This window comes from Pinus tabuliformis, chromosome X, assembly GCF_031772625.1.
Source record: "Pinus tabuliformis cultivar Carrire ecotype Pingquan chromosome X, CPIR1, whole genome shotgun sequence".
NCBI classification, from domain to species: Eukaryota; Viridiplantae; Streptophyta; class Pinopsida; order Pinales; family Pinaceae; genus Pinus; species Pinus tabuliformis.
Genome location: NC_142308.1, coordinates 690205924 through 690221386, shown reverse-complemented (window position 1 = coordinate 690221386; position 15463 = coordinate 690205924). Strand labels below are relative to the sequence as shown.

At 37.7% G+C, this 15463-nt stretch overlaps 1 protein-coding gene across 5 annotated transcripts in view; it reads right to left on the bottom strand.

Moving 5' to 3' along the window:
* LOC149141853 (Asparagine synthase family protein) overlaps window positions 1–15463 on the bottom strand; it is a 414294-nt gene that overhangs the window by 122792 nt on the left and 276039 nt on the right. For all 5 annotated transcript variants that reach the window (XM_089450144.1, XM_089450142.1, XM_089450145.1 and 2 more), the window contains one exon: window positions 2054–2147. In XM_089450144.1, coding sequence (XP_089306270.1) covers window positions 2054–2147 — 94 coding nt within the window. The remainder of the gene's footprint in view (window positions 1–2053; window positions 2148–15463) is intronic.

Below are 15463 nucleotides of genomic sequence, written 5' to 3'. Positions count from 1 at the left end.
CTGTCTTGTGAACATCTTTGGAAACCCATTAATTCCATCTCTATCTCCTAGAGGCAAAGTGCATCCTCAACTCAATCATGTATGGGTACTTGAAGGCTTCTGGTGCAGGCCTTGAAGTCACCTAAAAGAATGATCTCCCCAAGAGTGGAGTAGTGAGTAATGTTTGCGTAAAGTTCAAGGATGGGGTCCCCTTCAGATTCACTAAAAAGTGCAAAGTGTGACAAGGATGGGGGAGAAATAGTAGACCACAATATAAATGTCTCTGAGCAGAGAACCCTTATGATGGATCCGAACCCACAGATATCTAGTATAGTTGTCCGATGATATCATTGTGGCTCGATTTCTAAGACAGTCTTGTACAAGGCAAGCCATCCCTCGTGACCCTCTGACATTGTTAGATCTTGTCTCCTATCTGCATGACCATATCCAGTGGTACCCCTGAATTGGGGGTGGTGTCCGCATGGGACTCACATGTGTCTATGTGAGGAAAAGGTCACGTGACCCAATAGCATCTCAAACTGTACCTGGTGAAGACAAAAACATGCCATTACAATTCCTGCTACCAATGGAGATGGTGGGGCCGCCTCCCCAAAAGTGTCCTGCATCTGAATAAGACTGTCAATGAAGTTCAAGCATGGAATCTAATGAATTCCCAAATCTTCGAAACCATCATCACATAATCTTGCAAAAAATTGAATTAAAGTTGTCTAACCCATTTATAATAAGATAGTTCTGCTCAACACTTCGTAACTTATATCATCTCATATCGTCAACCGTCACAGCTTCAAGAAAAGAGCACAATAAGAAGGCATTGCAAGTCATAACAAAGACAAAAGTTTGTCCATAATATGATTTGAGGACAAAGCATCATTGAAGAGATAGGCAATGTAATGAACATAAATATTAAATATATAAATAAATGTCAAATAAAGAATAATTATTAGTAATAATAAAATAATAAATGATGACAATAAATGAACTAAAACATCATAACTACATTGACCAATCAACCATTGTGATTGGTCAATGTGTATAAGTACAAAATCACATGGCATTGTATTCATATCATTCAATGAATATCTTTTCTATTATTTTTATATATCATCTGTCCTATATGGAATTTAATTATTTTCAGATGTTCATTTCAAACATCCAAAGAATTCAAAAATACAATCCAATAGCAAGAATGTATGGAAGAATAAACATCTGTACATTTCATAAGGCATGTTTTTTTATTTAAAATGTACCTTTAATCATTCTAGTTGAATTTCAAATTGTAAACAAAATTAGACAAAAACAATATTCTCAAAGCTACATATATTTTCAAATTCTGAAAACACAATTTTAAAATGATTGGAAAAGCTGAAAGCTTTTAAATGGAAGCAAATTAAATTCATCAAAAAAGCAATAGAGATAGTTTGTCACTTTGATTCCCCAAAATACCAAATTCTGTAGTGTAACTTAGGGATAACTTTCTTGGATTTTTTGAATACCTATCCTTAGAGGAATTTCTTGTTGATAGGCACAAAAAATTAAATTCTTAAATTTAACCTTGTCAGATATTCCATCTAAACTCAAGATGGGCTGATTACAAGAATGCTAATTTTATGGATCTATTTTATCATTTATGTATGTGATCTAGTGAGAAAAATAGTGTGGACTACATAATGCAAGAAAACAGGGTTGACACTATCATAGCTAAGCTACATAATACAAAGCTATCTGATGTAGAAACTAGAGGTCAGACAATGTGCTTATTCAGATTTAAGAAACAAAAACAAAACAAAAAAAACTCTCTAATCAACAATCAGCAACGAAATATGTCTATGCAACACACAAATTTCATACATGAATGGTGAGATACTATGTATAGTTTTCATCTTGAATTGATGATCAAAGGCTTTGGAAAACTATGAGGAGAGTCCTTTAAATACAAACATTTTAACTAGAAAATACTGCAACCATCAAAAACTGGTAGTCTAGTAGAACATATTCAAAAAATGGGAATGTATTAGACATGGACAATAAGGTTTGAAGCATATTATAACAGCACCATATATGTCTTTGCTGGGTGGATAATTGAAGTCAAATATTTTGTCTCTGGCTGCAAATTGGAAGGATCTGCATCGATTTCAACCAAACGCCATCTGCATTTGAGCAAAAGAAAGAAAAAGTCATTTCTGTGTCCACATGAAGAGGTATGGATCAAGGAGAACTGTTCCAAGCAATCTCCAAGATTTGCAAGGAAAGAGTCTTTTTCCTTCTCATACTTGAAAACAAGAATTCTAAGACAAAATCTTGGACATACATGGAGCTGCCAGGAAATTAGTGCATTGCCCTTTTGTATCTTCTGAAAATTGCAGATATCATACGATAGGTAATTTGATATAAACTTACTGCGTGTTTACTCGTACCATTTCCAGGATAAAGCATTTTATTAGGACCCAGGGTCACAAGTGCATTTAAAACATCAGAAAGCTCCAAAATTGTGTATTTACTATTTATATGCTATTAGCATTTAAATGAGTTCAATCAATGAATAAAACTATGTTTCATTGGAGCAGTAAAAGTCACGGATCAAAAAATGTCTATTTTTAAAGGAATGAAAGGGAGATTGGGCAAAGAATATTGTGCTAGATGTTGGCCCTCAATTTTGGTCCATTTTTGCTTAAGGAAACTTACTTAACTCTTATATTATCCATCCATTTTCCATCACATCCACCTCATTTTGATGTATTTTATGCACATTCAGGTATTTAATTTTAATTTTGCAATTTCTAGAAGTTTTTATGAAAATTGAATTTCAAGTGCAATTTTTGGACAGAATCAGAAATTCCCGTAATAGCTATATGGATGTCATATTTGTAGGACACCTGGGCTCGAGATGGATACATGAATGGAAAGCTTGGGAACTAGGACTGAACTAACTCCAATTGGTTTGGTCAAAACAAGCTAAATCAGGCTCGGTCAACACTGGTCAAATAGGACCAGTGATCCAGAAAATCCCTAGGAAATAGGGCAATTTTATGAATTCATAGGACTCTCCATATTTTTACTGGTCGATTAGATGGATTCAGCTTGGATAGATGGATATGAGTAGAAAGAATTGTTAGAGATACTTTATATCAATTTGTTTCATGATCTTCTATTTAAAGCCAAAACTTTGAAGGCTTATGTATGTAGTTTTTATATAACTTTATGCTGAGACATATGAATATTTTAAAGTAAATTTGAAGAACTTGTTCTACTTCCATTTTGTTGTTCATTGGTGTAGATGAATGACTGAAGTTTCAGTAGTCGATAGCATCCTCAAGTGTGCAAGGCAATGGTGGATGGCCTCCACTCCAAGCTAAGTACACTTCATTGTTAAACTAGCTTAATTTTCATGTACTAGTTGCTTCAGAATTATTTACTTGTTTTGTTTCAGATTTGCTTACTTGAATTGATGTGTAATGATTTATATTGTTGATGAATCTTAGTTTGTTTATCACTTTGATAAGAAGGGACAACAAAGGGTTCAAGTTAAATCCTCCTTCTATTGAATTAATGGATCAAAACTAGAATTCATCTTTAGTGTGTTTAAGCAGTTTTATGCAATTTCAGTTTTCTAACAATAGCATAATGATGAGTGAATTGTGATGAGGAATACCAAAGATCTCTTAAGTTAGGAGTCTCCTTCATTGTTTATTCATGCATCTTGAACTGTTGTTGATTAATGATTTTTTATATTTATTAAGCGATATTATAGAAGAAGGACACAAATGGATATCTTAAGTTAAAAGCCACTTCATCTCACATACATTGCAGAAGTAAATTAGAAACTGTTTAAATAGATTTATATTTGTAATATGCACTTCCTTAATTCCTTATATTTTGTCTTCTAAGCTTGGCTATATCTGATATCCATTTACTGTGGACATGCCTCCAAGTTTTACAAACCTGGATTGATAATGAATACTTGTGTTAATTTGTGTTAATAAATTAACTCAACACTAGACCATATATCATGAAGGTTAAAAGAAAATCTTGAAGTAGTAGTTACAAGACAAGATGAAGCACGAAGCCATTCAGTTACACAAAAAGGTTGCTAAGGATGTAATCTATTACACTGTAGGCATGTTTAGGGATAAGGAGTGCAACACCAAACCTAAGAAATTTTGGAAGACAACGAATACACTAGCCAAGAGATTAATAATTCATAACAACTTCTAACCTAAAACCTACAGAATAACATTTGAAGGCCATTCAAGTATGTTAGTTTTATCTAATAAAAAGATGACAATCATACCCTCTAGAACATTAGAAAAACATAAGCACATGAAAGAATGAACAATGACTTGGTTATATTTCATTGTAAGGTACCTTACGGGTGTGCTATTAGAAATAACCTCAATGCAAAAGAACTCTGTTAACCATAACACTAATACAAATGTGAAACACACCTCATTTCAATGGATGTTTTGACTCGAAAGGATCTTCACATTATACTTTTCTCACAAAATTTTTGAAATTAGCCTTGCCATAGAGGAACTTGTAGCATCTATAAGACAACATCTATTGGATAAACATCACTTCATCCCAAAGGGAAATTTTGATTCAAAAAGGGGTGACCTAAAGACTTACCCCATAAGTATATTAAGAAGGATCCTGGCCTCATCAATGGAAGTTAGGAACTTAATTGGAAAAGAAGGTTCTCACCCACATTCCATTAATCTTATGGGAAAGATGGGCATCCTTATCTAACACATAACCTATGTTCCATCAAGAATCCAGGACAAGGGGCGCAGGTGTAGGGAGACGCAAGGGGGAATGTGTGGGAGTACCCTCAAATTTTAGGGAAATTAGGGGGGACGGTGGGACGTCGAGGTATATATATATTCAAATTCATATTCAATAATGAAAGTATAAATACATTGATCCATACATAATTGAATTAAATAATGAAATACACTAATCCATACTCATCATTCATATTGATACATATATCATTCATCCATACACCACAAGATTCAATAATGAAATACATTGATCCATATTCATCATTCTAGAATCTACATTGATTTAAAAATTAAATTCATCATTCATCATTCTAGATTCTAAATTGATTTAAAATTTAAATTCATCATTCTAGAATCTAATTAGTACTAAGCAAAATAGACTATAGTAGATACTGAAGTCTAAAGACTAGAATAGTAAATTGATATAACTCAAACTCAAAAATAGTAAAGAGTGACGAGTCAAAGAATCAATCTAAGGTCATTGATATTTAGAGTCAAGACTAACAAGTTAAAACTTAAAATTAAAAATAGACAATGAACATTGAAGGTGCGTTGTGAGGGAGGAGAGGCAACAATTAACCGGTAAGTCAGATAGCTCTTTGCGGTAAGCCAAGTAGAGGTAAGTTAGGTAAGTCGAATGAGTGAGTTAGGGGTTGCAAATTAGTTTAAGTTTTGATATTTGTTATGTATTTTTCTTTATAGTCTTAATTTTCTTTTATTTTTTATTTTTTTTTAATCTCAAGGGTTATTAGACAAAATTGAGGGGGGAATGTCCCCCCCTCAAAAGGGGTGATTCTGGGCTTGGTTCTCTTAATTAAATGGTATTTCTAGACCCTCATACTTAATAGAATCTAATGGAAACATTGCAAACCCCCCAACCCTAAAATCCTGAAAATTGTTAAGTGTGTTGAATTTTGAATGGGGTATGAAACTCTATTTCCTCCATGTGAAGTCCAATGAGGTTGGAACCACTCTCAAACATCGTGAGTCATTTCATGGTGATGTTAAAAATTTAAATAAAAGTGTCATTAATTTAACAATTTAACATTACCATTAATTACATAGCATTAGTAGGGCCCTAGGGTTCAATATTAAACTTCCCCACTCATAAATTATTATTTTCAAGCAAAAATTAAGGGGGCATGCCTAGCCCCTTCTGAGGGGGGATGCCCAAAAGCACCCTTTTTGGGGAATCACGCCCCCCACACTGGGGAAACATCCCCCCTGCATCTCCCCACATCTCCCCAAAAGGGGGATGTGTGAAAACGTTTCCCCAGACGTCCCCCATCCTAGGTGCATGGGGTGCAAGAGGTGTGTGCACCCCACCCTAGGGGACACATCCCCATGGAACATTACACATAAGCATAGATCTATGTATTTGAACATATATGTGTATATCCAATATCCTTCATTGATATAAGTATCCTTCCATATATACACATGTCATACATCAATAATCCAACCTCTTCATATAGTAACTCAATAATCAACAAGACTTGAATTGCAAAAATGGGCATTAAATAATGGCATCTTGTAGGGTTTGGGAAAGCCCTACAAATCACCGTGCAAAGAGAAAGGATTTCATGATAAGCCCAAAGTATCCAAATGGAATGGTCATATTGAGAAACACCTTTAAACAATGAAGCATGTCTTCATAAGATGATCCCAAAAAGTACGATGCATTGTGTATGCAATGTGATATCAAATGAGGCTAAGGCCTCTCCAATAACTATGTTTAGGGTTTACCCTTAAGACCCCAAAGGGTGGGACCGCAATAACCACTAAAGTGGTTAACCATAAATGAAAAGAAATTAAGACTAAAATTTATAACAAAGTGATCCTTTGAGGGGATGAAATATAAGGTTTTAAGTAGCCTCTAATTTTATGAAGGATCTCTATCACATCGATAATTGGTAATAGTTGTTTCTATAATGTAATAAAGCATGTGACTTCCATAACAAGAGAGATAAGAAGGAAGCTCGTTCAGACTTGTTTTTGGCCTCTATTTGATACTCTATTCTACCATTTTCCATAGTCATTGTGCCTCATTTTTTGGTATCCCCTTTTGGATGATCACCAAGTTGTACGAACCAATCTGACTAAGGAGAGAGAAGAATAGACGAGTGAGTGATGTCCAAGTGACGTGAGAGGTCACTCCTATTTGTTGAAGAAAGTATAACTAGGTTCGGTCTTCGTAAATGTAATCTTGATCTTTGCACTTGTAAAAGAAAAGAAATAATATTTTTTGTAAATTATAAAATGAGTTTCTTGCTCATTACATAGGTCAAGCACATGTTTAGGTGCTTCTAAAAAGTCAAAGAGTCTATGTCATGTATGAAGCTCTTCTTGAGGCTGGACTGCACAATGACTGGAGGGCTTACGTGGGTGACGCAAAGAGGCCAAGTGCTGGTGCAGTGAGGCAGAGTGCTGACACAGAGGGTCTGGGAGCTGCACAGAGGCTAGTTGGACTGACGCTCAGCCTAGGGGAAGCGCCGAAGGATTTTATGGTATTATTGTTGTGTGGTTATCATTGTTTTACGAAACGGCCGGGTTGACTCCGAAACGGCCGTTTCGTTCCGGGTCAACAAAAAAAATTTCAACTCGGCCCCATGACCCGGCTCGGTGACCGGGTCAGCTATGACCCGGCCGAGTCAGCCAATGACTCGGCCGGGTCATAGCTGACCCGGTCAACCCGGCCGGGTCACGTCAAAAAACGGCCGTACCGTTTGGAACCCGCTGGGCAGCGTTTTAACTTGAAAAAAATTAATTTTTTGCTGATTTTTGGCTGATTTGGTTAGGGTTTGTGGACATGAAAAGGTTTATGTGATTAGTTAAATGCATTTGGGGTCCATTTCCCCCTCCCAAACTCTATTTAAGACAGCCAAATGCTCTCATTTCACTCACAGCAGTCTTATGCATTTGAGTGAGAGTCTTCTTTGAGAGTTAGTGAGCAGTTCTTGAGCTTGTTTTGGAGCAGCAGTGAGGAGTCTTGGAGGAGCATTGTAGCTGGAGTGAGGAGCTTCTTGGGCAGCCATTTGGAGCAGCATTGAGGAGCTGATTTTTGGAGCAAGTTTGAGGAGGCAGTTTGTGCCTGGAGGTATTTTTTTCCACCTCTATAAATCTGTTTTTACTTGTTAAATTTTAGGTGCATATAAAGATAGCTTAGAGAGTGTTTTTAGTCAAATAAATGAACATTGAATCAATTTTTATTTTTTTTTTTCATTTTCAGATTGTTTTCCTAGTCAAAAAATGGCACCTAGAGCAAAAGATGCTGCTTGGGCATATGTTGAAATGGTTGATGATGAGATGTGTTGCAAGTTTTGCCATAGGAAAATTAAGTCAGGTCCTGGGGGGATTCATAGGCTGAAACAACACTTGGCAGGGATTAAAGGCAATATTACTGCATGTAAATCCCCCGAAATTGGGGAGATTAGAAAGACTTTGTTGGAAAGCTTTGAAAAATTTGAAGCAGATAAGACTAGGCAAAAAGAGATACAGGCTGAAATTGGGAGGAAGAGGGAGATACAAAGAATGATGGCTGCCAACCCCCACTATGAGTTTGAGGGTTCTTCCTCTATCCCTCAAACTGATGCATCAAACCCTTTCCGTTATGTTCCTCCCTCTTTTGCTTCTGTTCAAGATAAGGGAAAGGGTAGAATGAAGGGTGATGGGACTATCAAAAGTTTTTTCACTCACTCAGGCTCCTCTCCATCAGATGCACATGGTCCTGAAGTTAGTAAAGGACTTTCTCAGCCCACTTTAGATGACCATTGGAAGAAAGAATTGAGGGAGACTGCTTGTGACTACATAGCTAGATGGTGGTATGATGCTGATATCCCCTTTAATGCTGCTCGTTCACCATATTATGAGCCTATGTTTGAGGCCATACATGCTGCTGGAAAAGGCTTCAAAGGCCCTACTATGCAAGAGCTAAGGGGGGTTCGTTTGCAGAAAGAAATTACATCAATTAATGAGTATTTGCAAGATTTCAAGGAATCATGGGCAAGAACAGGGTGTACCATCATGTCAGATGGATGGACTGATCAAAGAAACCGTACCATCATAAACTTTCTTGTCTTCTGCCCACAGGGAACCATGTTTTTAAAATCAGTTGATGCATCTGATAAGGTAAAAGATGGCCACTTGTTGTTTCAGCTATTGGATGAGGTTATTCAGGGTGTGGGGGTGGCTAATGTTGTTCAAATCATCACAGACAATGCCTCTAACTATGTTCTTGCTGGTAGACTGTTAGAGGAAAAACACAAGACCATCTTTTGGACCCCATGCGCTGCACATTGCATAGACCTCATGCTTGAGGATATTGGGAAATTAGATTGGGTCAGAAACACTGTAGATAATGCCAAAAGCATAACAAAATTTATCTACAATCATACACTGGTTTTGAGTATCATGAGGAAACACACTGGAGGCAAGGATATTATTAGGCCTGCCATCACTAGATTTGCTACACATTTTTTGACATTGCAATCTATGCTTTCCCAACATAGAAACTTGCAAAAGATGTTTTCCAGTGATGATTGGAATAATAGCAGTTGGTCTAACAAACCAGAAGGCAGAGAATTGAGAAGGAAAGTCCATGATGAAACTTTTTGGAGAAAGGCAACAGAGATTGTGAAGGTTGCTGAGCCACTAGTTAAGGTGTTGCGGTTGGTGGATGGGGAAAGGTTGGCTATGGGCTTCATTTATGAGGCTATGGATCAAGCAAAGGAGCAAATAAAGGCAGCATACAAGGATAGAGTGGCAAAGTATGGGCCCATTTGGGCAATCATTGATGAAAGATGGAACAATCAACTCCATCGCCCTATACATGCAGCTGGGTATTTTTTGAACCCACGGTATCATTATAAAGCTAAGGAGTCAGGAGCTTTGAGGGGGGAGGTCAGAGATGGACTGGTTGATTGCATTGAGCGCATGGTCCCATCGGAGTCTGATCAGCTACTGATACATCAGCAGGTCACATCCTTCACCAATGCAACAGGTACCTTAGGGAAGAACCTAGCAAAGATTGCAAGAGAAGCAGATGAGCCAGGTAAACAAAAATTTCAATTTTCAATTTCTCAATTTCAAGTTAGATATAATTTGTAATTTTGTTGAGCTTCAGCCTTCATCTAACTCATAATTCATTACACTCCTATGTTTTTTGCAGCACAATGGTGGGAGGCCTTTGGTGGCCAGTGCCCTGAATTGCAAAGGTTTGCAATTCGTATTTTGAGTCAAACTTGCAGTGCATCTGGGTGTGAGCGCAATTGGTCTGTCTTTGAGAGGATTCACACAAAGAAGAGAAACCGTTTGGAGCAAAAACGGTTGAATGATCTAGTTTTTGTCCAATACAACCTTCGGCTCAGACGGAACCAATTGCTGAACAAAAGACCTGATTCAGATCCCATTGTGTTGGAAGACATTGATCCAACATCAGATTGGGTAGTGGAGAGTCGTCTACCAGAGTTTGATCCTGATGAGGATCTTGATGAACTTGATGTTGGAGATCCACTGCAGCGTGTTCAGTTGAATGCAGATCCCAATCCACCAGCCTCAGTCTCACAGCCAGCTAGTAGGACTCCAGTTGTAGGTGCTTCGCCTTCCTCTGCTCAGCCACGACAGAAGCGCAGCCGCATTTGTACTCTATCTCAGCTTGCATCTGCTTCACAGCCTAGTGGTACTGGTACTGGCACCACTTCTACAGTTGCAGTTGGAGACGATGATGATGAGGAGGAGCCATGGGGCCCCTTGTCTGGCTCTGCCTCTGATGATGATGATCCAGAGATTGGTCGAGATGATCTTGGCTCCTCTGGCAGTAGCCAGTAGCTACTAGCCTCCTTGGTTATTTGTATTTTGTTTTGACTCTTGAGTCTTTGATCATGTATGACAGACTACAGTTGACTATGTATTTACTATTGCCATTGGGTACACCGTACCATTTTGATATAATGGATTGGTTCATGAGCCTACTTTGATCATATGTTGTCTTCCATGTATATTATAATGTTGTGTGTTTGGAAACTTGAATGAAAATATTTAAAATTATGTTTAAACTATTTAAAATTATGTTTTTTTATAAAAAAAATAAATATTTAATGTATTTTTTACAACGACCGAGTCATTGAAATCGAGCCGGCCGAGTCATTGCCGTTTCCGTTTCCGTTTCCGAGTCGATCCTCGGCCGAGTCCGAATCCGAGTCCGTTTTGTAAAACATTGGTGGTTATCTCTATTGGGTGAGCCAATTTGGCACCCTAGTTGTACTCAAGAAATGCTGATTAATAAAATCCTCCTCTGCTGCACCGGTTTTCCAACATTGGGTTTTTCCGGGGACAATTGTCCAAAAATAATTGTGTTGATGTGTTTGATTCTTGTGCATGTATTTGTTTCTGTATAATGGTGTGATATTGTAGTAAAATTTATTTTAATATTTACCAATGTTGCAAACATCGTGATAGGGATTAAATCAGCGGGGGGAAAACGGAAAAAATCGTAAAAATCGAGAAAAAATTGGCAAATACAAAAATATTCATTTCTTTTCAATTTTTTAATATCTAAAGCATCTATGACATAAAATAAATACATTGACACATAAATATGATAAAAGAACTAATATATAAGATGTGTAATATCATTTCTAGTGCTACATCACACATAACAGTGAATCATGTCCTGAATAGTAAGTCCTAACTCCTAAGTCCCAACTCAGCCTCAAAATATCAACAAAAAATATAATAATGTATCTCATATCATGAGTCATAATGTCATATACAATGAAATGAACCAAATAACTAATAGTATTGATTTCCTCTGCCTCTCTTGCGAGAAAATGTAATAGCTTTCCCTTTCCCTCTAGATGTAGATGTTGGTGGAGTTGACAATGGACTCTATTGTGCTCTAGAAGTTGAAGAACTACGAGCTATAGGAGGTAGACCATGTCCTATACTGGTGGCAGGGGCAGCCTCGCTAGGTGGTGTCACCTCCTCCTCCTGTTGCTCATCCTCCTCCTCCTTCGCCCCCTCTACGCCTTCCACTACCTCCTGCTCTAACCACTCATCAGCAAACTCCATGAGAGGCCTCTCAGCCTCAACTCTCCATGCAGTAGTGGTGTCAATCCCATCCAATGAGATGGCCTCCATATCAAGTGTCCTCTCAAGTTGTCTCACCCACAATCGAAGATTGTAGTAGACGTAGACCATGTCATTAAGTCGTTGGGACTCCAACCTGTACAAAGGTCACAAAATAATAATTATAAAAAAAATATTATTTAATGAATTCAAAAAATTAATTGGAAATTTGGAATATTTCAAGTTTTAAGTTTAACCTGATGCGCTTCTTGGTGTGTATTTTTTCAAATACACTCTAGTTGCGCTCGCATCCTGAGGAGCTACATGTTTGGCTGAGGATTTGAATGGCAAGCTTTCACAGATGGGGTACTCTGGCACCATAGCTTCTCCACCATGCATCTACAACAAAATTACAAATAAGATAAACATAAGAAAAAATGAAATTTGAAATTTAAGGCAAAGTATGAAGTTATGAACTTGAAGAGACAATGGAATTTGAAACAAATTAAAAAATACCTAGCATTTTAGTCTTCCTATCAACCACAGCCATATCAAAGCTAAATGTGCCACCTACCATCCTGTATATCTCCATTTCTTTGGAGATTTTTGCACGTTCTGCTAGAGATGGCACCATCCTCTAAAACACAGGTGAAGAATCCATCCATGACCTCAGCATCAAATAAAAACCCACAGGGGTAAAAAAATGTGAGGTTCAGGTAGATCCTTGCAGCATAAATGGGGCGATGGAGTGTGTTGTTCCATCGTTCATCAATCACTTCCCACAGGAGAACTTGTTTCTAAAACCCCTTATCTCCCTTATCATCATAGTAGGTCTGAATGGATTCTTTGGCCCTGTACATGGCCTCATACAAGTAGCCCATTGCGGGCTTGTCACCATCAACTAATCGAAGAACCTTTACCAAAGGTTCAGTAATGTTGCACACCTCTTGTAATCTCGCCCAGAAGTTTTCCTGGTATGAAACTAATCTGCATATGGCCTCTCCCTCTGGTTTGCAAATAAATGTCAAAGCACGCCACTCATTTGAAAAAAACTTTCTCTTCACATCCCACATAGAATTCAAGAGGGATTGAAGAGATATGAAACTGGTAGCAAACCATGTAATGGCGGGGCGCACTGATGCCAGCCTAAGCCGAAAATAACCCAATGATGCAGCCTATGCCACATATACCCACAGTATGCAATTAAAATTGCATGTCACACTATGTGTGTACATGTCCCAGGAATTTCTAATATTCCTTTGTCTTAGTAAAACCTTCACAATCAAGGTTTAAGGCTCCTTAATTAAACTCTACACGGAAACATTCATTTAACTATCCACAGGTTATAACTTGGGTTACTTTTCACCTCCGGCGCTTATCAACCATACCCTAGTCTTTAGACTTTGGTTAAACTCAAACTTAACCCATAAAACATTAACCTGCTTATTTCTATTATAATTTCCGTATGAAAGAAATATCTCATAAACCACACTTAAACCTTACCTTTCCGCCCTTCCACAAACCTTTTCACATACATCGATGCTCTCCTTAGTGTGTTAAATCTCTGTCGTCGATCTCATTCCTCGATCTGATGGTTATCGCGTCACCCCATCGCTAATGAGCTCAGCCGATCTCCATCGTTGATCTGTCTCATCCGATCCAATGGCTATCGCATCATCCGCTCGCCAACAAACTTGGCTAATCACCACCGTTGATCAATCTCGCTCGTTCTAACGGTCATCACGCAATCTCACGCAGATATTTGCACGACCAATATCAGATTGGAAGCACGCGAGAAAAGTGGTTTTCTCTCTCCATCGTTTGCTACATGTCAACCACTCAAGGTAATCGCGTGAAATTTTGAAAGATCGCTTACCACCTTTAGGGTGCGCGAGAAACTGCTCACCCCTCGCGAATACCACTCTGTCCTTCTACTAACACATGGTGTTAATCTTCACCATTCATTTTCTTGACTATATTTCGCACAACTTAATCTTATCCGTCTATCGCACACAATCTCGTCCGTTGATCTGATGGATCCAACAACTTCCTGAAAACTGTTACGTTCTTTTGGTTCTTAATGTGTAATTGCCCATTCAGCTTTCTGCCTGTGTATGTGTCTTCGCTTCACAATCTTCACTTGTTCTGATCTCGATCTCCGCTTGTGCCTTTATGCTTCCTTCACCTTCGCTGTAACATTAAAGACTTTCTCCAATACTATCTGTGTGTAAAATCATAACGCTCCTCTCTGCACTTCTTCTTTAATTCTACACACCTGCAACCTACATTACACAGAATTACTCAAGTTCACACACAACTTATAATTCAAATACACATCACACAAACTCAAAATCGAGTTATTTGTATTAATAAACAACCATTTACACAGGAATTTCTTCCTCGGCCTGATTTTCAATATCAGTGGCCTTTCCTTTCTTGCCCATAGGCCTAAATGACTGTCTCTCTGACTCCTGAGTGACTGACTAACTCTCTACCTTACTACTATGCCTTTTAAGCTTACATTTATACAAAAGGTTCTGTTTAACCAATTCTGGTTCAGATCCTTAATCTGCTGAACTAAATCCTGAATATCCTCTAAGTCCACTTTTAACTCCAGTAATCCCTAAGAATCCTCTCTAGTTCCACGAATCATGACACCACTTTCTAGTCTAAGACTTATAATTGATTTCCAACTCTCTCAGTCTCCACTAATCACTCATCATCACTCATGTTCTCCTACATTCGAGAGCATTTACAAATATCCTCACAATATCTAATTAATTCCTATTCTAATCACTCAAAACATTAATAATTACATACATAGGAATCCAACTTCCTTGAAAACACAAGACCCCCTAGGTTAACTAAAATATAATGAAATTGTTGAGCTAAATGCTCCTACATCAAACTCCCAAGGTTAAAATAATCATGAGCTCCTGATCATGTGTTTCCGACCTTTGTCTTGCTGGATCCCATACTTTGCTCTGTAATTTGTCTTTGGTTGTTGCTGTTGTTTGTTGTTGTTCTCCAGGTTTCCACACTTTATGTTGCTTTGCTCCACTAGCTATACTTTCACAGTCTACGGCTATCTTTCTCTTGTTGTTGCTTGGTCTTCTTACTGCTGCTTTCTTCTAAGACACCTTCATCATCAATCTTATTATTCTTTCAATCTCTATGTCCAATTTATCTTTTGACTGATAATTACTTTGCCATTTTTTGTTGTACTCTGTCCACTCATCTTCAAACTGTTGTTTGTTGTCTTCTCTTTGAAGTTGTTGGATTCTTACTACCGCCCTTTCATCCTTACCCTCTTGTTGTTGTCCAAACAACCTCTGTTCAATATCTGTAAATTTACTTTCAAAAAGTAAATTGTCCTCCAATTTCCTTTGTACTTGATTCCCCTCAAATACATTACTATGTTGTTCATCAATTCCAACATATTTTCCTTCCTCTTCTTTCTTTACTTGGCTGCTCATATGTGCCAAATTTTCTCCAGCATCTGCAACAAAACTTGCACTCACAAAATAATTATTAAAATGAAAAACATAAGGCCTCAGTGCCTCTTCTTCCTTTGGCAACATTTCAGTATGCTACTCTGATTTTTCCTCCTCTATCAACAC